Below are 23,367 nucleotides of genomic sequence, written 5' to 3'. Positions count from 1 at the left end.
CTGAATTCGAAACTCCCATGAATTCTTTCAGTATCTGAAGATTGCTGTATATTTTATGAGTAATAAAATAAAGAAATTAGTTATGTTATTTAATAATGAACTATGGGTTATCTGTTTTATGTGACAACCGCAGTATCAATTTCTAGGTGACAGTGGTGCTAATCCCAAAAGAAAGGCTACATACAACAAGGAACAAGAAGTCTATTGGCAAAATGATGACAATTGCATGTACCTTGGCCTAACGGTGTGGGTTATGTATTTTATTTTTCATGGCGTCCTCAACATTACAGTTTTAAGGGCAACAATAGCCTACATTTGTTTACAACTCGCAGGATTTCCATACATGAGCTTTCAACAACACAGAGAGTTGCATCAGCACGAGATCGAAAGTGCGTCAAATCTGTACAGGTCATTGTTACGTCATCACTGATAAACGTTTAAACTGATCAAAAACCGCTGGAGCAGTTCAGTCTAATCCTCCCTAGTGCTGGAGGATTGCGTTTGTTTTCGCTCTGGATGCGCGTTCATTTTGGCAAGGAAATGTGCTGATTTTGCAAGGAGATGGAGAATAAAGAGTTCAAGGTAGGCATGTTATTTATTTTTAAATCTTCAATTATATTAATTACTGTGGATTAAATATTGTTTAACAAATGAAATAGTGTGCTATTCATGCTGTAATATCAAACTAGAAAGTCTATGGCCGGGGAGTCATGAGAGTTGGCTAAAGGTACAGTAAGTAGAATCTGCTGTGGGTCAAATGGGGGTCAAAGGTTATGACAGCGCCTTCATAAATACGTCCTAAATGGCACCCTATTCCCTATGTAGGCTAGTGCACTACTTTTGACCAGGAGCTAGTGCACTACTTTTGACTAGGAGCCATAGAAGGGTTGGCTGATGTCACGAAAATGATGCTCGCGCATCGATGGCCGGAAGTCGTGTATCTTGTTATGATTCTGAACCTCAGCTAACAACAAGCTGCCATGTGGGGAATCGTAGCTCTGTGGCATGTTTCAGCTCGTTGTATGGTGTTATTGATACCAAGTCTTGTTTTGAGGTGTTTTGACTGATATCATGTCTATGCAATGGCTAAAATTCGCTACCTAGCTAACCAACAACAACTGTAACAATGTATTTGATACGAGTTCATTGTTCAAATGTATTTATGTTTGCATTAAACATTTAGAGACTAAATATAGTTTACATGTTGTCTAAGTCAAACCCTGTCTATTTTGCCCCATAGTTGCATGCCAGTTTTGTTGCTAAACAACCAACCCCTCTATAGAGTGTTACAGTGGAGGTGTGATAATACCCATAAAACCTAGCGGTCAAACAGGGAAATGGTTCCAATCGTTTTCCACCATTCATTTTTCCCATAGGCGATTTTAGAAACACATAAAATAAGGGCTGTATTTCGTGTAGGCTTACCCTGTAAATCTCTCTCGGACAAGTTGACTTTTATCAGGATATTCGGCTCTATTTACTCTCAGATTCGAAAATGCTAATTAGCATCAAAGTAGACATCATGCAAAACTACAAATCCCTGCAAGCTCCTGCATGTCATCTCTAGCTGACACCTTTGCTAACGGGTATTGTGTCAATTTAAAACTTGCACTAGACAGTTCACAGAATTGTCCATTTAAAGAAATGCAGCCAATTTATTCATTACTACATTTAGCTAACATTAGATAGTTAATCCAGAGATTCTTACCTTTGCCTCGATCAGCATGATCATCATGGCATTTGGCATAAGTCTCCTGAGTGGCGCAGTGGTCTAAGGCGCCGCATCGCAGTGCTAACTGTGCCACCAGAGATCCTGGTTCGAATCCAGGCTCTGTCGCAGCCGGCCGTGACCGGGAGACTCATGGGCGGTGCACAATTGGCCCAGCGTCGTCCAGGGTAGGGGAGGGAATGGCCGGCAGGGATGTAGCTCAGTTGCTACAGCATGGCGTTTGCAACGCCAGGGTTGTGGGTTTGAATATATATGTATTCACTAACTGTAAGTCGCTCTGGATAAGAGCGTCTGCTAAATGACTTAAACGTAAAATTTGTAGTTCTTTATGATAGCAACATTAGCAGCTAATAAGCATTACATTTTTGGGAGGTAAATACAGGCGAATATATTGATAAGTCACCTTGTCCTAGAGAGATTTACACGGTTATCAAAATGTCACACCAGGGTAAGCCTACACGAAACACAGACCTTATTTTAAGTGTTTCTAAAATCCCCAATGGGAAAAATGAATGGTGGAAAAACGATTGGAACCATTTCCCTGTTTGACCACTAGGTTTTATGGGTATTATGACTCATACTGTGGGACTCTATAGGGCTCCAGCCAAAAGAAGTGCACTATATTGGAACTAGGGTGCTATTTCGGACACAAGCATAGATATGATGCATTATTATGTGACCATAGAAATAGAATCACTAGAAAGGATAGAGCCTCTGACCTTGGCAATTTGACTGGTAAACTGAACTGTACACCTGATATGATGTTCTGGTGATTATATTTCTCTGAATATGATGCATTATGATGTGACAATGAGAGTTGGGTTAATGGTGCTCTCAAGGCAACTGGGAACTCGAAAAAAATAACTAGGTCAAATCATGTCCGTAGATCTTCAGGTCGGAAAGTCGGAGCTCTAGAAAGATGCCAGAGTTTCCGACTTGGAATTCCTTTTTACATTTTGTGGTGGTAATTTTACCCCCTTTTTCTCCCCAATTTTTCGTGATATCCAATTGGTAGTTACGATCTTGTTACGATCTTGTCTCATCGCTGCAACTCCCCAGCAGGCTCGGGAGAGGTGAAGGTCGAGTCAGGCGTCCTCCAAAACATGACCCGCCAAGCCGCGCTGCTTCCGACTTGGAATTCCGAGTTGGATGACTGTTCAAAACGATTTTTCCCAGTCGGAGCTTGTTTTTTTTCCCTATTTCCCAGTTGTCTTGAACGCACTGAAGTCGGAAGTCAGAGATTTCCCAGTTGTTTTGAACACGGCAAAAGGCAACACAGTAGGTGACATCTAAACATGACTTTGTGCTGTCTTTCAGAGGTCAGAGGTCAGTGGGAATGACCTCACCCTCATAGACCTGGATGACCCCATCAATGAAGCTGATGTTATGAAGGAAGTCAGGTAAGTGATTTACACTAATGACACATTTGTGACTGGTTACAGGATCACATAGGCCTACAGATTCAGTAGTAGGTCAAAGGTCACCGCCTATGGAGAGGTAGGCCCAGAGCCATGTATTTAGAGAGTTGGGACATTGAGATATAAACTCAGCAAAAAAGAAACGTCCTCTCACTGTCAACTGCGTTTATTTTCAGCAAACTTAACGTGTAAATATTTGTATGAACATAACAAGATTCAACAACTGAGACATAAACTGAACAAGTTCCACAGACGTGTGACCAACAGAACAAAGGGGGGGTCAAAATCAAAAGTAACAGTATCTGGTGTGGCCACCAGCTGCATTAAGTACTGCAGTGCATCTCCTCCTCATGGACTGCACCAGATTTGCCAGTTCTTGCTGTGAGATGTTACCCCACTCTTCCACCAAGGCACCTGCAAGTTCCCAGACATTTCTGGGGGAATGGCTAAATCCTAGCCCTCACCCTCCGATCCAACAGATCCAGGCTCTTCATGGCAGAACACTGACATTCCTGTCTTGCAGGAAATCACGCACAGAACGAGCAGTATGGCTGGTGGCATTGTCATGCTGGAGGGTCATGTCAGGATGAGCCTGCAGGAAGGGTACCACATGAGGGAGGAGGATGTCTTCCCTGTAACGCACAGCGTTGAGATTTCCTGCAATGACAACAAGCTCAGTCCGATGATGCTGTGACACACCGCCCAAGATCCACCTCCAAATCGATCCCGCTCCAGAGTACAGGCCTCGGTGTATCACTCATTCCTTCGACGATAAACACGAATCCGACCATCACCCCTGGTGAGACAAAACCGCGACTCGTCAGTGAAGAGCACTTTTTTAGCCAGTCCTGTCTGGTCCAGCGACGGTGTGTTTGTGCCCATAGGCGACGTTGTTGCCGGTGATGTCTGGTGAGGACTTGCCTTACAACAGGCCTACAAGCCCTCAGTCCAGCCTCTCTCAGCCTATTACGGACAGTCTGAGCACTGATGGAGGGATTGTGCGTTCCTGGTGTAACTCGGGCAGTTGTTGTTGCCATCCTGTACCTGTCCCGCAGGTGTGATGTTCGGATGTTCCGATCCTGTGCAGGTGTTGTTACACGTGGTCTGCCACTGCGAGGACGATCAGCTGTCCGTCCTGTCTCCCTATAGCGCTGTCTTAGGCGTCTCACAGTACGGACATTGCAATTTATTGCCCTGGCCACATCTGCAGTCCTCATGCCTCCTTGCAGCATGCCTAAGGCACGTTCACGCAGATGAGCAGGGACCCTGGGCATTTTTCTTTTGGTGTTTTTCAGAGTCAGTAGAAAGGCCTCTTTAGGGTCCTACGTTTTCATAACTACCGTCTGTAAGCTGTTAGTGTCTTAATGACCGTTCCACAGGTGCATGTTCATTAATTGTTTATGGTTCAATGCATTGAACAACATTTTACATTTTAGTCATTTAGCAGACACTCTTATCCAGAGCGACTTACAGTTAGTGAGTGCATACATTTTCATACAGGCACCTCGTGGGAAACAAACCCACAACCCTGGCGTTGCAAGCGCCATGCTCTACCAACTGAGCTACAGGGGACTAGCATGGGAAACAGTGTTTACACCCTTTACAATGAAGATCTGTGAAGTTATTTGAATTTTTACAAATTATCTTTGAAAGATCCTGAAAAAGGGAAGTTTTCTTTTTTTGCTGAGTTTATGTATACATTACATGACACAGTAGATATCCATATGACATCTGGCTCTCCATGGGCAATGTTGACATTTTAAACAATGCTATGTAACTGAACATCTATAATTAGAATTTACTTATAATGAAAGGATAAATGAAAGGCTCTCTTAAATGAAAGGTTGGCAGAATTCTCTAAATATTTAGCTCTGGATAGGCCGAGTCATCTCAAGAGTATTGGAGCCATAGAATTTGAGTGATTCTATTCTAATTCTAGAATGATTCTAATTCTATGATACTAATTCTATAATTGGAACACATCCTCACACTCACATTATAGCAGTGACCTAAGAGAGATTCCCGTTTCTCTATCTAGATCCCATAAAGATCACAGAGAGGCTGAGAGACTAACCAAGTTGGACGAGGCTGTTCTAGAGACAGATACCCCAACTCAGTCACAGGAGGTTGAAGGAGAGAGTGAGTTGGACGAAGCTGTTGCCATCCCATCTCAGTCACAGGAGGTTGAAGGAGAGAGTAAGTTGGACAAGGCTGTTGCCATCCCATCTCAGTCGCAGGAGGTTGAAGGAGGGAGTGAGTTGGACGAGGCTGTTGCCATCCCATCTGAGTCGCAGGAGGATGAAGGAGATAGTGAGTTGGACGAGGCTGTTGCCATCCCATCTCAGTCGCAGGAGGTTGAAGGAGAGAGTGAGTTGGACGAGGCTGTTGCCATCCCATCTCAGTCGCAGGAGGTTGAAGGAGATAGTGAGTTGGACGAGGCTGTTGCCATCCCATCTCAGTCGCAGGAGGTTGAAGGAGAGAGTGAGTTGGACGAGGCTGTTGCCATCCCATCTCAGTCGCAGGAGGTTGAAGGAGAGAGTGAGTTGGACGAGGCTGTGGCCATCCCATCTCAGTCGCAGGAGGTTGAAGGAATGAGATTGAGTTGGACGAGGCTGTTGCCATCCCATCTCAGTCGCAGGAGGTATGATGTATTTTTCTATTACATGTATGACATTTCATTGAGATATTTTGTGTTTTAATTACGCAAAATTGAATTCCAGCCTAACTCTGCTTTCTGTTGTCGCAATCAGGATGCAGTGGTGACATTCACTACCGTGACCCACAAGGATGAAACTTCCCAGACCAGCCTCACCCTCAGCAGGGGAAAGAGAAGCTACCCAGACCTACACACCTTTGTGCAGGACATGAAGGACGAGTAAGTTGCTCTTTGGCTTCCCCATGCATCCCCTAGATATGTTCCCTATCTCAATTGCATACTCCTCGTGTCCTCTCTTCTCAAAACCCATTGGATGAGAAAGCCAGAGGTCCCGCCCTTCTGAACTTCTCATCCAATGGGTTTTGAGAAGGAGGCGAGGAGATTGAGAGTCTCCCATAGTCTCGGGCCAATACAAAGGACTCAACGGACCAAATAACCAATCAGGGATGTCTGGGTGTGGCCTAGTTCCATAGAGGTCCATCCATAACGTAGTCTAAGATAATAGAGGTAATGTCCATCCATAACGTAATCTAAGATAATAGAGGTAATGTCCATCCATAACGATAGAGGTAATGTCCATCCATAACGTAATCTAAAATAATAGAGGTAATGTCCATCCATAACGTAATCTAAAATAATAATTAAAAATAATAGAGGTTCTAAATAATAGAGTAATGTCCATCCATACGTAGTCTAAGATAATAGAGGTAATGTCATGTAGTTCATTGTGTACTTGCATTTATTTACTTTTCAGCCATTGGAATCTGCTGAGTGAGAATATGCGTGCCGGGGTGAGTTATAGTCACCTCTAAAGTAGTTAATGTTGGTAAAATGGACCAAACATTCATTTGTGGAAATCCTGCAGGACCTTTAATCCTGAACCACTGCTTTAATTGACTAGCTTGAGTAAATGGTTCTAAGTTTTATATCAGTGCAGCCCCTTTAACAAACTAACTCTGTATGGTCTTTTAACATTGCAGATGAGCAGACATGAGTTTAGTGCCAAGTGCATGGATATTGTAGCATGGGTGATGGAGTCTACATCCACTGTGGTTGTTCCCGCCCTTGACCTCACCATGCAGATAGAGCTCTCTGATTCGCCAAGCTCTTCTGGATCAGGAAGTAATGAGGCAGGAGAGGTGACCTCTCTTGGCCGCAGCGTCAGATTCAGCTGTAGTGGAGGAGCCAGCAGGTGCACCAGCGCCAGAACTGCCTACAGCACACGCATTCCCACGCCTTTCCCCTCCTCTCACAGGTACCTAGCCCTATCCCCTCCTCTCACAGGTACCTAGCCCTATCCTCTCCTCTCACAGGTACCTAGCCCTATCCCCTCCTCTCACAGGTACCTAGCCCTATCCTCTCCTCTCACAGGTACCTAGCCCTATCCCCTCCTCTCACAGGTACCTACCCCTATCCACGCCTCTCACAGGTACCTAGCCCTATCCCCTCCTCTCACAGGTACCTACCCCTATCCACGCCTCTCACAGGTACCTAGCCCTATCCCCTCCTCTCACAGGTACCTAGCCCTATCCCCTCCTCTCACAGGTACCTAGCCCTATCCCCTCCTCTCACAGGTACCTAGCCCTATCCACGCCTCTCACAGGTACCTAGCCCTATCCCCTCCTCTCACAGGTACCTAGCCCTATCCACGCCTCTCACAGGTACCTAGCCCTATCACCTCCTCTCACAGGTACCTAGCCCTATCCACGCCTCTCACAGGTACCTAGCCCTATCCATGCCTCTCACAGGTACCTAGCCCTATCCCCTCCTCTCAAAGGTACCTAGCCCTATCCACGCCTCTCACAGGTACCTAGCCCTATCCCCTCCTCTCACAGGTACCTAGCCCTATCCACGCCTCTCACAGGTACCTACCCCTATCCCCTCCTCTCACAGGTACCTACCCCTATCCACGCCTCTCAAAGGTACCTAGCCCTATCCCCTCCTCTCACAGGTACCTACCCCTATCCACGCCTCTCAAAGGTACCTAGCCCTATCCCCTCCTTTCACAGGTACCTAGCCCTATCCCCTCCTCTCACAGGTACCTACCCCTATCCACGCCTCTCACAGGTACCTAGCCCTATCCCCTCCTCTCACAGGTACCTATCCCTATCCCCTCCTCTCACAGGTACCTAGCCCTATCCCCTCCTCTCACAGGTATCTAGCCCTATCCCCTCCTCTCACAGATACCTAGCTCTATCCCCTCCTCTTTTTGCAGGTATTTCCTGTTATAGGTACAAATATCCATTCCAGATCCACTTAGTGAGAAATACTACTTAGATACTACACAACCACTCTAAAACATTTACTCTGAATGTTAATGTTTGGTCTGAGTGTGGTTTGAGATGGTTCACAATGCTTCCTTTGAATAACAATAACAAGGTTGAGTTTGTGTCCCAAATTCTTGGATCATATTTTTTTATTTTGTTACCATGTACTATTCATTTCTGTTGTGCATTCTGCAGGTCCATGACCTCTTTGCTAAGTGAGAACGAAGAGCGATATGTCTCCTCACCTGAGGGTGGCGATAGAGAGATGAGACACAGACCACACTCAGCACCACTGAGATCTGTGTTTGGCATCTCTGAGGACTCTGTCTTCGACATGGTCCAGAGCGGCCAGTCGCAGGGTGACATCGTACCGCCGCCCAAACGGAGTAGACAGGAGAAATACAGACCTAGCAAAATGTCAACGGATGGCAAGTTTATGATGGGTATTGTCGAGTTGGTTATAAACCTTCTCAACTCCAGATTGGCTGAGCTAATGCGAAGTGTCAGTCAGGGAACTCTAGTTCTGCTGACTGGAAGTATCTCAGCAAGTCAACAGTTTGCCCAAGAGATGCTAAGCATGGTGACTTCTAAGATGTATTCCCATGCCATAGAGCATATTGCGCTCGGCCACAAGTCTCCCCTTGAGTTAGAGAGGGAGCTTGAGGCCATCTTGGGTCCTCTGGCTGGACAGGTCATAGTCATCATCATAGATAGCATCATCAAGGCTAAAGCCAACGGAGGAAATGAGGGGAGAGCGTCCAGCCCCTTGACCTATTTTCTAACTGCCATTTCGGCAGAAATACAAAGCCTAGTGGTTCACAGATCGGCTAGCAGACCATCCACCAGACTGTCCAACAACGACCCACTGCTGAACATTTCCAAGTCAAAGGTCTTAAGATCAGTTCTGCTCAAAATGGCAGAGCTCTTTGGCCAAGGTCCAAGTGAAACCTGTCTAGTTCCACTAGTCCAGAGTCAGTCCAACAACTCCATTTGCGACTGGACTGTGAATGCAGGCACCATTCATCCAAGTACATTTCTGTCCGACAACAGAGTGACAGAAGTGTCATCCGATGTTGTGGATCTTGTACTTGAGTTTTTTTGGATAACAGGATTTTTGGATAACAGGAACCCGTCAAGGCCACAGAGTGCCTGCTCCCACAACTCAGCTAGTGGAGCAATAGATATGAGAGCTCTTGCTGGGACTTGGTCAGACAGGTGTCTGTCAAACTCAGCCCATTTGTCTCTGAGAGTCAACTCTCCACCATGTCCATGACAGATCTGTCATCATCTTTTTCTGACTCCACCTTGAAGCAGTTGTGTTCTCGCTCTGTTGTTGCTCTGGCAACTGCCTGTCAAGCAATCAAAACAGAGCTCGAGAACCAGAGACCTACCAACCTGGCAGCCAGAGACCTACTATCGTCTCTGGTAGAGACCATTGAGGACATGGATATCTCTGACATCCTCCAGGGCCCGTCGGCCATTTTGGAGGAGGCTGCTGTGATAAAGCACCCAGAGATGTCCACCTCGACAATATACAGATCTCTGCTTCTCGACTCATCTCTCGCCTCCTCTAAGATGGTCACTGAGAGCATTATCTTCAACAACCCATGCCCATCAGAGGAGAATGTGAGTATTCAGAAGGAGCTCCCTGCTGATAAAGTTGACATCCTCCATGGTCAACCAGTGGAGGAGTATATTGTCAAAGCTGAGCAATGCATCACTCAGGTCATTCAGGATGCAGCTGTGACATATACTGCTGCGCTGGATAAAACCGACACTTGTGGGAAACTGTCGGAAATCCTATCTGTCCATGTTTCCTCAGAGAATATTGAGGAGGCATCCTCTGATCTCTTTGGTGGAATTATTTCCGACCTGCATGAGGTATCTGAGGTCAATAAGGCCTCCATGCGTACGAAATCAGGTCACAAAATGTTCTGGGTGGAAGTGAGTTCAGGTTCCCAGAAGATTTATACCAAAACCCTGGACAAACTAAGGAAGCTGTTCACCTCCCACCATCGCACTGAGGGAAAAAAATACTCCTGTGCAAATCGAGCTTTCTGCAACTGGACTACTTGTAACTGAGGCCACTGTGCAGGAATCTCCTGTAACTGAGGCCACTTTGGCAGTGTCTCCTACAGAAGACAGACAGTAAGACCCCTTCTAAGTCCTCAGCCTCAGCCTACCAGCTCACCCTCGACACCTGCACTAAAGGGGTAATCAAACAGGTGATCTCGGTGCTGAGGGTGGACACTTCAAAGGAAGACTGCTCCGCTTCCGTTGGGGAGAGCACGTCAAATCATCCTTCGACTTCAACCAGAAGTTGGACTCGATAATTTCGAAATTGGAGGACCTCACCATTTCGAGTGATGTGACGTCAGCCGAGATTGCCACACTCACGCGATCTCTTAGTGCAGCCAGCAGAACCTCTAACATTTCCATCCAGAGCTTTCACAGTGCTGAGTTCCGAGCTAAGGCCAAACACATTGTGAGTGAGACCATTCTCAGAGCTGCTAGCAAAGCCAGCCATTCTTTGCTACAGAGCATGCCTAGCACCACCTTCTCACACCATGCGGTTTCTACAGCCGAAGATATAGTAAATATTATCATGCAAGACCTTGAAAGTGTATCCCAGTACACTGTGGACGACGCAGACTCCTTCCCACTAGGAGAGAAAAAGCTGGAGTTCCAGCTCAAACCCAGAGTTGTCTTTGACAACTTATTGGATGCTGCTCAAACCATGTACCACAGAGTAAAGGATAGACTGAACATCTTTTTCTCTTTTCCACCAGTGTCAGTCACCACAGCCAAATATGTGCTGGACTCCACCCCTGTGGAGACACTCAGACGTTCTAAGTCCGCTGACACTGCTCTTGTTGAGGACAGGAGCCGCCCTCCGTCTGTGAGAAGTGAGAAGCCTTTGTCAAAAGTCTGTTTGGCTAAAAGGTCTAAAACCCTTCTGTCTTCGAGTGGCTCTTCAACAGACCACCATGTAATTGACACATGCAGTGAGGATGTCACTCTGCCCACCAGGAGTATGTCAGTTGTGAGCAACAACAGTTTGAAGAGAGCCTCTCCTCTCCACGGCAGTGGATTGAGTGAAAGTTGCAAACCTCTTGTGGCTCTAAAAGACGTAACAGTGGCAGTCAGCCAAGAAGGCTTTAGCAAAACTGCAAAGAAGACGCTCAGCTTGATCCTAAATGTGATCAAGTGTAGAGTGGCCAACTCTGAGAGTTCATCTGTTGGGCAGATTGCAAGTGAGGAGTGTCTGATAGCCACTAACATGTTAGACTCTGTACTGGAGAGCCTTGACCAGTTGCCTGACATGAGCGCTGCCGATGAGATCACAAGGACAGAATCCCATACCTCTATCGCAATGGACGAGACAGGTTCACGGTCAACGCTTGTGAGCCAACAAGAAATAAACATATCTGACACCAATATCATAGTGAAAACTATAATGGACACATTGAAGACGGACGACCCAGAGATGACTTCAGCAGAAGAACATCTGGATAGGCTCCTGTCAGTTGAAGCCCTTCAAGGTGCATCTGGCAACCTGATCACAAAGGTCCATGGTCTCATTCAGGAGATAACCATAAACCGCCAGCTTCAATCCATGGTTGGCCACAGAAGCCTCTCTCAACCAGCGCTGCCTAAACCAGCCCTGAGGAAGCTGTCAAAGGACGATGCCTCAGAGCTCATTTACAACTTTGCCCAGACTTCTGTTAGGAGACTCCTGGGGCAGTGTATGGGAAGGCCTATGCCACCATCGGCTGAAATGGTTTTGGATCAGGTCATCAAGTTGATGACAGACGTGGTGATGGACAGCCTGACTTATGTGTCCAAGTCTACAATGGAGGATGGTAAGTGAAAGTACCTCTTTTCATCTGCATAGGACTTAATTGTAACATGCTCAATACATTGCGTTTTATGATGTAAAATTCACTGGGTGTGTCCAAAATGGCACCTTCTTCCATATTTAGTGCACTACTTTTGACCAGACCCTATGGGTCCTGGTCAAAAGTAGTGCACTATAAAGTGAAGAGAATGCCATTTGGGATGCAGTGACTGACTTCAATGGCTGCGTCCTCTTCTCCCAGTTATTGTACACAGGTCGGTCACACTAGCGTGCTCTTCTCACTCAGACACCAGCAATGCCACAAGTGACATCACTCATGGTGTTGTAGCTGACCTTAATGCTACTGAGGAATTCCCTGCCAGGAGCCTTAGCCCGGCTGATGTAAAGGCTGACGGCATGGCCCGCCTTCCCTCTGCCAGAGGGGAAGAGACTAAGAAGAACAGGAAGTGGCGTTTCCTACCGAAAATGCATAAGTTTCCAAAGATCATGATTAAGGTAGGGTGCTCTGTGTTTTGAGATTACATCTGTAAGGCAGGGCTGAAATTTACCCTACAGATTCACTACACCCCTATTGTCTCTCAGCATTAGAACAATACTGTTGTCATTGTCTTTAGGAGGTTGAGTGAGGACGCTGTAATGCAATCCTAATACACATGGGAGAGAGTCAATGGCTATGTCCCAAATGGCACCCTATTCCCTATATAGTGCACTACTTTTTACCAGCGCTCTATGGGCCCTTTTCAAAAGTTGTGCCTTACGTAGCGAATAGGGTGCCTTTTGGGATGCACACTCTGTATTTTACACAGGCTCAGTTGTCCTGATGTGTTTTGTCAACAGCTGTTCAAGACAAAAGGGGAACCGAAGAGACACCCTAAACAGGATGCACTGCCTACCAAACGTCTCAGAGAGACTCATATTTCACAGGGTAAGTGATAAGCATCGATAATGTCATATTGATGTATCACCCTATGACAAGCTTGTTAAAACAGTGACAACAGATACAGGCAGACCGACGGACAGACAGGCAGACGGACAGGCAGGCAGGCAGGCAGGCAGACAGACGGACAGGCAGACAGACAGGCAGACAGACAGACAGACAGACAGACAGACAGACAGGCAGACGGACAGGCAGGCAGACGGACAGACAGGCAGACGGACAGACAGGCAGACAGACAGACAGGCAGACAGACGGACAGGCAGACGGACGGGCAGGCAGACAGACAGACGGACAGGCAGGCAGACGGACAGGCAGGCAGGCAGACGGACAGACACAAACACACACATTCATTTTCTGATTATGAAATGTTCTTATGACAGATGCTGAGTGTGAGGTTCCAGAGGTTCCATCCACTTCCCCTCCCAAGGAGGACCTGACAACCACACCGGCCCCTGCTCCCCAGGAGTCCCAGTCCCGTAAACACCCACTCATAGTCAGGGTGTTACACGCTCTCTCCAGAGCCATCTCCAAACCATTCAGAGGAGCTTCTGGGAAGAAGAATTAGCCAAATGCCTGATTTTATTAATATGATATTTTAATCAGAGCCTTTATTTAATAAAACATTACTGCATTGATTTCTGTCTATAGTAGTCTTCATGTATGTGCAAGATAACGGTAAAGTACTTCAAACCACATAGTCAAAAGTATTCATAGTGAAGTACCGTTTATGATTATTGATTGTGGAAATACACATAATACAGAAAAGTTGTTGTCACATATAAAGACAGACATAAAGGAGAACTCCGTAGACCAGTCACATTCTCAAGCCATAACTAAATCCATGAATGGATCTCCTATAAGATGACAGGAGAACATTTGTAACACTTTCTATGAAGCCTATATCTATAATGCATACACTCAAGTCATTTACATTTTACATTTTAGTCATTTAGTAGAAGCTCTTATCCAGAGCGACTTACAGTTAGTGAGTGCATACATTTTTTTTTTCATACTGTCATACACTCATAATGACTTAATTGAGTTAAGTGTTAAGTAAAGTGCATTTATAAACACATAATGAGGGCTTATTATGTATTTCTTGCAATAAAAAAGAAAAATGCTACTAGTTTATTAAATATTCATGACTGCTATTTCACGGCTCATGTCCACACTTCTGTACAATAGGGGGCAGTAATGCACCATAACGTTGGATGCCAACTGCCTATAAACCCCACTGAAGAAGAAAAAGCTACTCATGTAATGCATGCTGGAAAGCAGACAAAAACTAATGATTTGCAAGAGATCTAAACACGATTTATAAGCTACTGAACAACAAGTCCAAGAAAGCATTGCTAACCGCGTTTGCACTTTGAACAGATTTCTCGACAATAATAATGGAAGATGTGACTGGGGCTCAGCTCATTGCAGAGGCACTAAAAGCTCAGGTGAAGTGTGTGCAATTTATATAAAACAGTGTTATACTGTGTAACCGTGTTGCTAAGAATATATTAGTCGCTGATCATGTCCTTGGCAGTGAGAATGTAGCACTACGAGTTGTGAAAGTGTGCCAAAGGTCATTGCACTGGTATAGCTAACTATTAATATTGTTGTAGAAAAACATTTAGATGTTTATGTGGAATAGCATATGTTAACATAGTGAGTTTTTGTCCTGGGTCCGCCTGGGTCCTGCAGTCGGTGAAAAGCAATTGCACTGCCTGCATCTCAGAACTGCGGCCGCCTTGATCTCATGAGGTTATCGTTGCCCGCGTGTGCATGACGTCAGAGAAAGTCGGGATCAAGTCGGACACAAATCTAACCAGCATGCATTGGGCGGTGATCGCCGGTGATCGATTCTGCGCAGACCTGGCTCATCTCAAATGGGCCTCTTGTCTATGATCTGTCGGCATGGTTATACTGGCCTGTGGCCTTCTTGGAGGCCTTGATGATATCGGAGGGGGGCTCCCATTTGAAGCAGGGCTCCAGATTGGCCATCTTTATGGTCATTATTGAGGACAGGGTGCCATCCAATGCTAGGCTGTTTCTTCTCTTGGTTTTGTTCAGTCCCACAACTGAAAACACCCTCTCAGCATCTGCGTTTGCATGGGGCAACACCAGGACAAGCTTGGCGACGGCAGCAAGCCTCTCGAATTCTTTGGCTCCTGTCACCTATGGAAAATGCACCAAAACACAATGGAAAAACATACCTTGATTTTTGATTGATTAATACTGTGAGTATACTGTAGGTTGATCCATTAACAAAGTTCAGATAAAAACATGCATAATTTGAAACATGCATGACACATATATGCATGCAACAATTTTAAGCAACAGATGTAGCCAAGCCACACCTGCCAAAAGGAAAGACAAAAAAGGAAAAAAAATTACCTTCTGCTTCCGGGTTGCCATTTCAGCCCAGAAGCTTTCCATTTCAGTTTAGTCCTGCAGGGATATCATTGGCATGGTCTGATAATTTAGAAACTCCTCACCCAGAAGGTCATGCTCCTCTGGCCAATGGTATGGGAGGAGATGGGGAAACCTATTTATGAAAGTAGAGTTACAAGTTGTTACGTTTTAGGTATATAGTCATCAACCAGCAGCAGTTCATACACATCTTTGAGGAGAAGCCACATAAGAATATCTCATGTGCAGTTTAGGAGTGAACACACCTCATCATAAAACACAGGGTATTTTAGCTAAGATGATAGACAATAATTAGAGAAAAAAAATAACCTTTCAACAAAGTACAGGACATCTTCGATGTCACTTTCAGCCCTCTGCCGTACATCTACAAATTGTGCGTGCTTGATCAGTGGCTCTTCCAGTGGCAGCTTCTTAAGTGCATAGTCCACAGCACTTGTCAGGAAACACAACACAGCTTCATGGAATGAATCCACCTGCTGTGGTGTGATTTCACCCTCGTCGAGTAATCTGTTAAGTTTAGCCCTGGTTGTGAACCCAATACAGCATATCGGTATAAGGTACAAGGCTAAATATCACATATCACAGTGTTTGATCATAATAATAGTCAAATACTAACCTGGTAAATGGTTTGCCTTTTCTTCAAAGGCAATTTCACAAGGCTCCTCATGGCACTGCAGAGCTGCTGGAACCATAAACTTGGAACATAGCTTGCGTCACGAATTTCACCATCTATAACAGACATTTACAAAAATAGTAGGTGAAACCTGTTTTAGAGGACCCCTGCAGATATCAGCAAGAAACACAGAATGGAAAAAAACAGCAAAATCCAATCCCACCTCATCATGTAACAAAAATATTGATGACTGCTCTCTCTGAAGCAGCAAGTTGAAAGAAGTGAAAGTTGGTACGGTGGCTTGGAAGAACAGCAGGTACACTTCTGTCATGGGGTCAGTGAATGTCTGCACAAGTCTCTTGAACCTGGCCTGATTTTCATCTTGAATCAATCAATAAATAACACAAAACAAGAGGTTGTCATTAATACAAGTATGTGACTAACAATCCATGTAGTTGCTGCATAATGAAATTGAAAATTGATGACCATACTAGCAGATTTGTAGTAGCTGGCCAGAGGTTCATACAGCCTCAGGATCCTGGTCACACAACATTCAAGGCTTAGCCAACGGACCGAGATACGCAGGAGGACCTCCATGTACTCCGCTTCATGGAGCTCACAAAACTCTGTTTTAGACATTAAATCCATATCATATATTTTCTACAGCTCAGCATTTCAGTATTACACTTAATAGTATCAAACATGCATACCTGACAGGTATCCTTTCCGATTTGTGCTACCCTTGAACCAGTAACCGATGTCCACTACCATATCCTCCAAATCAAAACCGGACACCTGCAATGCATAAATCAATCATAACACATTCAGTCAATGCACGTAATTAGGATACAAATAAAAAGTTACATGTAAAGATAAATCAGGCCTTAACTCACTTTAAAAATCTTTATCCCACTCCTGCAGCTTTGGCGGTGTTATGTGCCACATGACAAGGACAACCATGAATATAGGTGTTGGGATGCTTCTGGAGCACCCTAGAGGCAATGGAATTACGTGGTCCAATGTTCACAGCTGCATTGTAAACTGAGAGACCAATGCAGTTCTCCCAAGGGATGCCATGCTCCTCTATGGTGGAGTTAATTTTGGTGAAGATCTCACTTGCTGGCCCACAGCTCGTCCCACTTGTTGTGCACATATTTAAGAACTGGTGGACAACTTTGCTGCCCATGAAGACCCGGACAGTAAGCGGGTTCATCTTTTCCACTCCTATAATGACAAGTTAGAATCATACAGATGTTCATGTTATTAGATGTTTAAAAATACACAAAGCACATGTTTTGCAGAGGAGAAAAATCTCAAATAGTTTGTGAAATACCAGTGTCATTCGACCCATCCGTAACAAGGGTATACGGGGCTTTTTTCATCTCCTTCACAAGCTCCTGTGTGAAATATGGTGCGAGTGCTTCATTGGTAATGCAGGATGACTTAGTCCTGGCACACCTGTACTCCTGCGCTGTCTTCGAATCTCCGAAACATTATTTTAGGAGAGGCCCCAGGTGGTCCGCAAAGGCTAGGGGGACGTTGTGAACTACCAACCCAGCTGTCATTTTGACCTCAGCCCTTCTTGTCTGTAAGAAATTAAAAATTATTAATCCTCCCAAAAGACCATAGTTTATTTAAAATAGACGCCTGCGATAATAGGGCACAGGTAAAAAACACATTCAGCAACTAAGATCTCAAATTAAGAAAACTGGACTGTACTACACTGAAATACAAACCACAAATTAGTCAAAACTATCAACCATGACTTTACCGTGATCAACTAGAACACAAAACTCTTGACTGAACCTTGACAGAATCATTACACATATCATACCTTAACCTCTTGTGCAGACATACCCCCTACAGATGGAACGGCCATTGCATATTGGGATATTGTGGCTGTGGACTGGAGAGCTCGTTGCTTATCTTGGTGGCCTTTGCTTTTTATATGGCGCACTACATCTGTCACACCCTGGTGGCAACATGAGTTTTCAATACGGCAGACTGCACACCAGTAGTGCGTGTTGAGGCTCCCTCTGGTAATACATGGCCATGAAGAGGTCCACTCATTTTGGAAAATGGATCTATATGTTGCTGCTCCAGCCAGAGCACGACTCTTCTGGCCCTGCTGTTGGATTGGGGGGTCTCTTCTGTCTGTCCCTCTGTGTCTCCTTCCATCTGCCCTGTTGGTTGTTCTATTTGTCCTGTCTGTTGCTCCTCTGCATGGGCGTCAATCTGTCCTGTCTGTTGCTCCTCTGCTTGTTTGTCAGTCTGTCCTGTCTCCTGCTCTCTCTGTCCTTTGTGTTGCTCCTCTGTCTGTTGTCCTGTCGTTTCTATCAATCGTTCTGGCTGTTCTGTCAGTGTGTTTGTCTGTCTTTTCTCACTTGGCTGGTTCTTTAAATAAAATAAAAGGTTTCGCTTTTGTCCTGGCAAAGGTCTCTTACGGGACATCTTTGAAACCTTAAACAATTAAAATGGTCATGTTGGTTTAATAACTCTACTCTCAGTTACAAAAACATACCTACTTCTATTGCACACATTTCCTGTATTTATGTTCAATTCTTTGGAATACATCTTACCTGTTCGAAATCAGCTGAGTTTACATTCACCACACTAAATCATGTTCACACGCACAAACAAATAATTTATTTCAAGATTTAAAGTTTAAGAGAGTGAGTATTCAATTGGACGACATTTCATTGTTACATACCTAGTCTCAGCTCAGCTTCTTATCAGACTTCTTGAGGTAGTGACCGTTTCATCTCATGTTGACTTTCGCGGCAGTGGTATCTCTTCTTCTGTCGCTAACTTCGGGGTGCAGCACATATGGTTCAGTGGCGCTCATCAGCGCCATCTACCGTCGGGGAGTTTGAAAAAGGAACGAACGAGTCTCGGCCGATTTTTTTGCGTGAGAAATTGGATGTGTGGCGTGAGTGCGTGTGAAAACAGGCAAAACGTGTGTCACACGGCGAAAGCGTGAGAGTTGGCAGCTCTGTGTTAACACCCTTGTTGATGCATGCCAATGTGTGTGTCAATGCAAAGAAAATCTAAACTACATTGTAACAATTCATATACAATTCAGTATGAAAATGTATGCACTCACTAACTGTAAGTCGCTCTGGATAAGAGCGTCTGCTAAATGACTAAAAATGTTTTTTTAAATGTAAATATACTGTATCTACATGTATCTCTCTACAGAATGTAGAATATATGTTTGGAATAGTTGGTGTTCCAGTCATTGAAGTAGCTATGGCAGCTCAAGCCTCAGGAATCAAGTATGTGGGAATGCGCAATGAACAAGCCCTAAGCCACCTTTTTATTACTAAACCAGCTCTCCCCAAATCATGTGATATTAACTACCCTTACATAGACTACAGGAGCGTGTAGTGTGTGAGGGTCAGTTTCATAGCTTTTTTGCATTGCTAATTATGTCTGCCTGTCTGTCTGACCCTTTGTGTGTCTGTCTGCCTGTCTTCCTGTCTTTCCCTCTGTCTGTCTGTTCCTCTCCAGTCCAGGTGCATGTCTGGTTGTGTCTGGACCGGGACTCATCCATTCACTTGGTGGAATGGCCAACGCTAACATGAACTGCTGGTATGCTAGAACTCCACAAACAGAAGACCCTACTACTCATGTTCAGTGGCCTTTCAAAAGAAGGGATGCTATCCGCACACTGCAAAAAAATGATCTGAGGACTCCAAACTATCTCAGCTTGTCAGTTGATGTCATTGTGTGATACCTCTCTCTCTGTAGGCCTGTGATTGTTATTGGAGGCTCCTCTGATCAAAACCAAGAGACCACTGGGGCGTTTCAAGAGTTTCCACAGGTACCGATTCAACCATGACATTTCTGACTATTGAACATTAGGGGATGGTATCCCGGGACACAGATTAAGCCTAGTCATGGCCTAAAAAGCAAACTCAATAGAGAATCTCTGTCTGGGAAACTGGCCCTAGCAGTTTAATTGCTGAAAGAGGAAATAATTTGTTATTTGTGGTCCTCTTTCTCTGTCAGGTGGAGGCATGCAGATTGTACAGTAAGTTCTCTGCTAGGTCTAGCAGTCTGGATATGATCTCCTCAGTGGTAGAGAAGGTATACAGTCTACTCTGACTCCCTCTGTGTAGTCCTCTTCATATCATTTGGTATCACCTGCAATTGTCTGTTTTCTGACCTCTAACTTTCCAGCTTAGCAAGGTACCTTAACTGCTTCATAAGAGCACAGCACAGCCTTAATTGATCTGAATGGAAGGGTGTTTGGTCTGTCTAAGGCAGCACGCACTAGCATGTATGGACGTCCAGGTGCTGTATACGTAGACATATCTGGGGACATGGTCAATGCTAAATTGGACAGGAGCAGAGCCAGGTTAGTGGCCATCACTGTCTTTCATCCATTTAAAATGTATACTAATGTGTTACTGTTGAATATGTATACCTCTGAATTCACATCACCGTAGTCATTTTTATTTTATCTTGTTATACCTTTTAACGTCTGAAGTGAACCAGAAATTAAATTACTTAGAAAATATAGCACTATATCAAAATATTCTCATCAGAGAATAGCAATAAGCCTCGATAGACCTTCATGGTTTATTTACATATGCAATAAAGTTGCTAGGTAACATGTTTAATGTTTGACCTATTATTTATTATTTCCTTTGTCAGAGAGGTGCCCTGTAGTCCACCTCCTCCTGTGAGTATGGCTGACCATATGGCGATCACAGAAGCACTGGCGGTCCTGAAAGGAGCCAAACGGCCTTTACTCATCATTGGCAAAGGTAGGCATTGCTTTTTTAATAGCCAGATAATCTGGGGGAAACAGAACTAAAATCTTGCATAATTGCGTCAGATACTTGGATAAGGTCTGGGGAGATGTTAAGAGAAAGATACTAACGCCACTTGCGAACTCTCCACCCCCCTAAACGGAAACTCTCTGCAAGTTTCAGGCAAGTTTATGGGCCAAATGTCCCCTCCCGTTCTGAAATTGAAAAGATGCGAGCACCTGCGAAATCGGGATTTGTCCAAATGATTAGTGGTGAAAAATCAGCGTACCGGAACAAAGTTGTCACATCCCAGTCTGTTGACAGACGCTACTTCCAGTTATGTTACGTGCGTCTGTCCAAGAGAGATCAATAGCCAGCTGAGACGCACTGTAACACATATAGCACTGTACCACGGTTCAGTTGAAAACTGGGCCACGTTCAGTCGACAAATGTTGTTGACATGATTTCTCATTCTACCTGTCCGAGAGGCACGTTCGTTCTACATGCTGTATTTCTATCTGAACGTTGCACAACGTTTTGCTCAGCTGAATGCATCCCAGTTGTGAAGGCCAGTCTGTTGAAATCCGTGTGGCAGTGCCCTCTGTCTGTGTCCCTCTGCAGGTGCAGCCCATTGAAGAGCAGAGGGGCTCTGAAGGAGCTGGTGGAGGGGTGTGACCTGCCCTTCCTGCCCACCCCCATGGGTAAAGGGGTGCTGCCTGGCGATCACCCCAACTGTGTTGCTGCTGCCCGCTCCAGGTCAGCCTCTCCTTCTCTCAGCTGGCATCATATTCATGTACAGACCATTGACTGTATAAGTAGGACCAAGAATTTCCCTGACCATTTGAACGGACCAGGAAACTCCTGAAATCCCTATCTATAACTAGTCTCTCCTGGCCAGGTCATGTCAATGTAAACTGGTGTCAATCAAACAACTACACTACTCCTATAACTAGCCTCTTTTCATTACATTTTGTTTTGTCCCTGCTCTCCTCCTCCTCTCTTCCTATCCTCCTCCCTCCTCTCTTCCTATCCTCCTCCTCCTCTCTTCCTCCTCCTCCTCCTCCTCTTCCTATCCTACTGGTTCTATGGTCTTGGTGGGGACTGCAGAGCTCTGCTCCAGTCTGATGTTGTGGTCCTACTTGGTGCCAGACTCAACTGGATCCTGCACTTTGGCCTTCCCCCCAGGTTTGACACCCAAGTAAAGGTCATCCAGCTAGGTCAAAGGTCACCAGTAGGGTTTCTTTTTTTTTCGGATTCCAGATTTTCTGCTTATTCCGTTCTGATTTCTGGAATCTTCCAACAGGGATTTCTGGGAATTTTGGGAAAGTAACTGTAATTTTGCAACCCTAGTCACAGGTCATTTCATAGTGAACTACAGTTCATTGTAACCAGGTATAAAGGTATTTGACTCAGTCTATTGGATTTAGTCTATCAATTATATAGCTTCTCTATAAGTCTTTGTGGTCTCTCCAAATAATGTCATGGCTGTCTTAGTGCTGTACAGTACATCTATATTTAAGCAATAAGGCCCGAGGGGTGTGGTATATGGCCAATATACCACGTCTAGGGCTGTTCTTAAGCACGATGCAACGCGGAGTGCCTCGATACAGCCCTTAGCCGTGGTATATTGGCCCTATACCACAAACCCCAGAGGTGCCTTATTGCTATTATAAACTGGTTACCAACGTAATTCGAACAGTCAAAATACATTTCAAATCAAATCAAATCAAATTTTATTGGCCACATGCGCCGAAATACAACAGGTGCAGACATTACAGTGAAATGCTTACTTACAGCCCTTAACCAACAGTGCATTTATTTTTAACAAAAAGTAAAAATAAAACAACAACAAAAAAAGTGTTGAGAAAAAAGAGCAGAAGTAAAATAAAATAACAGTAGGAAGGCTATATATACAGGGGGTACCGGTGCAGAGTCAATGTGCGGGGGCACCGACTAGTTGAGGTAGTTGAAGTAATATGTACATGTGGGTAGAGTTAAAGTGACTATGCATAAATAATTAACAGAGTAGCAGCAGCGTAAAAGGATGGGGTGGGGGGGCAGTGCAAATAGTCCGGGTAGCCATGATTAGCTGTTCAGGAGTCTTAAGGCTTGGGGGTAGAAGCTGTTGAGAAGTCTTTTGGACCTAGACTTGGCACTCCGGTACCGCTTGCCGTGCGGTAGCAGAGAGAACAGTCTATGACTAGGGTGGCTGGAGTCTTTGACAATTTTGAGGGCCTTCCTCTGACACCGCCTGGTATAGAGGTCCTGGATGGCAGGAAACTTGGCCCCAGTGATGTACTGGGCCGTACGCACTACCCTCTGTAGTGCCTTGCGGTCGGAGGCCAAGCAGTTGCCATACCAGGCGGTGATGCAACCAGTCAGGATGCTCTCGATGGTGCAGCTGTATAATTTTTTGAGGATCTGAGGACCCATGCCAAATCTTTTCAATCTCCTGAGGGGGAATAGGCTTTGTCGTGCCCTCTTCACGACTGTCTTGGTGTGTTTGGACCATGATAGTTCGTTGGTGATGTGGACACCAAGGAACTTGAAGCTCTCAACCTGTTCCACTACAGCCCCGTCGATGAGAATGGGGGCGTGCTCAGTCCTCTTTTTTTCCTGTAGTCCACAATCATCTCCTTTGTCTTGGTCACGTTGAGGGAGAGGTTGTTATCCTGGCACCACACGGCCAGGTCTCTGACCTCCTCCCTCA

General features: G+C 45.1%; 2 protein-coding genes, 1 long non-coding RNA gene and 1 pseudogene across 4 annotated transcripts; 3 read left to right on the top strand and 1 right to left on the bottom strand.

Annotated features, from left to right (window-relative positions):
* Positions 1 to 460: 460 nt before the first annotated feature.
* Positions 461 to 9,644, top strand: LOC121560969. Its single transcript, XM_045219807.1, has 8 exons — positions 461 to 582; positions 3,047 to 3,129; positions 5,186 to 5,330; positions 5,898 to 6,022; positions 6,558 to 6,594; positions 6,784 to 7,058; positions 8,266 to 8,456; positions 9,538 to 9,644. Exons 1-8 carry the CDS (start codon positions 562 to 564, stop codon positions 9,642 to 9,644), a joined length of 984 nt encoding a protein of 327 aa, XP_045075742.1. The 5' UTR covers positions 461 to 561.
* A 567-nt stretch (positions 9,645 to 10,211) lies between these two features.
* Positions 10,212 to 13,501, top strand: LOC121560970. 2 transcript variants are annotated; one of them, XM_045219806.1, is made up of 4 exons: positions 10,212 to 11,933; positions 12,216 to 12,424; positions 12,767 to 12,854; positions 13,247 to 13,501. In XM_045219806.1, exons 1-4 carry the CDS (start codon positions 10,613 to 10,615, stop codon positions 13,429 to 13,431), a joined length of 1,803 nt encoding a protein of 600 aa, XP_045075741.1. In that variant the 5' UTR covers positions 10,212 to 10,612; the 3' UTR covers positions 13,432 to 13,501. The 2 variants fall into 2 exon arrangements, with proteins under 2 accessions (XP_045075741.1, XP_045075740.1); XM_045219805.1 differs by having other exon boundaries at positions 12,171 to 12,424.
* A 349-nt stretch (positions 13,502 to 13,850) lies between these two features.
* LOC121562091 lies at positions 13,851 to 22,187 on the top strand (annotated as a pseudogene).
* Positions 16,815 to 18,660, bottom strand: LOC123489120. Its single transcript, XR_006660442.1, has 3 exons — positions 18,611 to 18,660; positions 17,234 to 17,486; positions 16,815 to 17,124 (listed from the first exon to the last, which is right to left on the bottom strand). It is a non-coding gene; the product is annotated as an uncharacterized LOC123489120 (long non-coding RNA).
* Positions 22,188 to 23,367: the final 1,180 nt, after the last annotated feature.

The sequence above is a fragment of the Coregonus clupeaformis genome, unplaced genomic scaffold, assembly GCF_020615455.1.
Source record: "Coregonus clupeaformis isolate EN_2021a unplaced genomic scaffold, ASM2061545v1 scaf2763, whole genome shotgun sequence".
NCBI classification, from domain to species: domain Eukaryota; kingdom Metazoa; phylum Chordata; class Actinopteri; order Salmoniformes; family Salmonidae; genus Coregonus; species Coregonus clupeaformis.
This window is presented reverse-complemented; position numbering and strand designations above follow the sequence as displayed.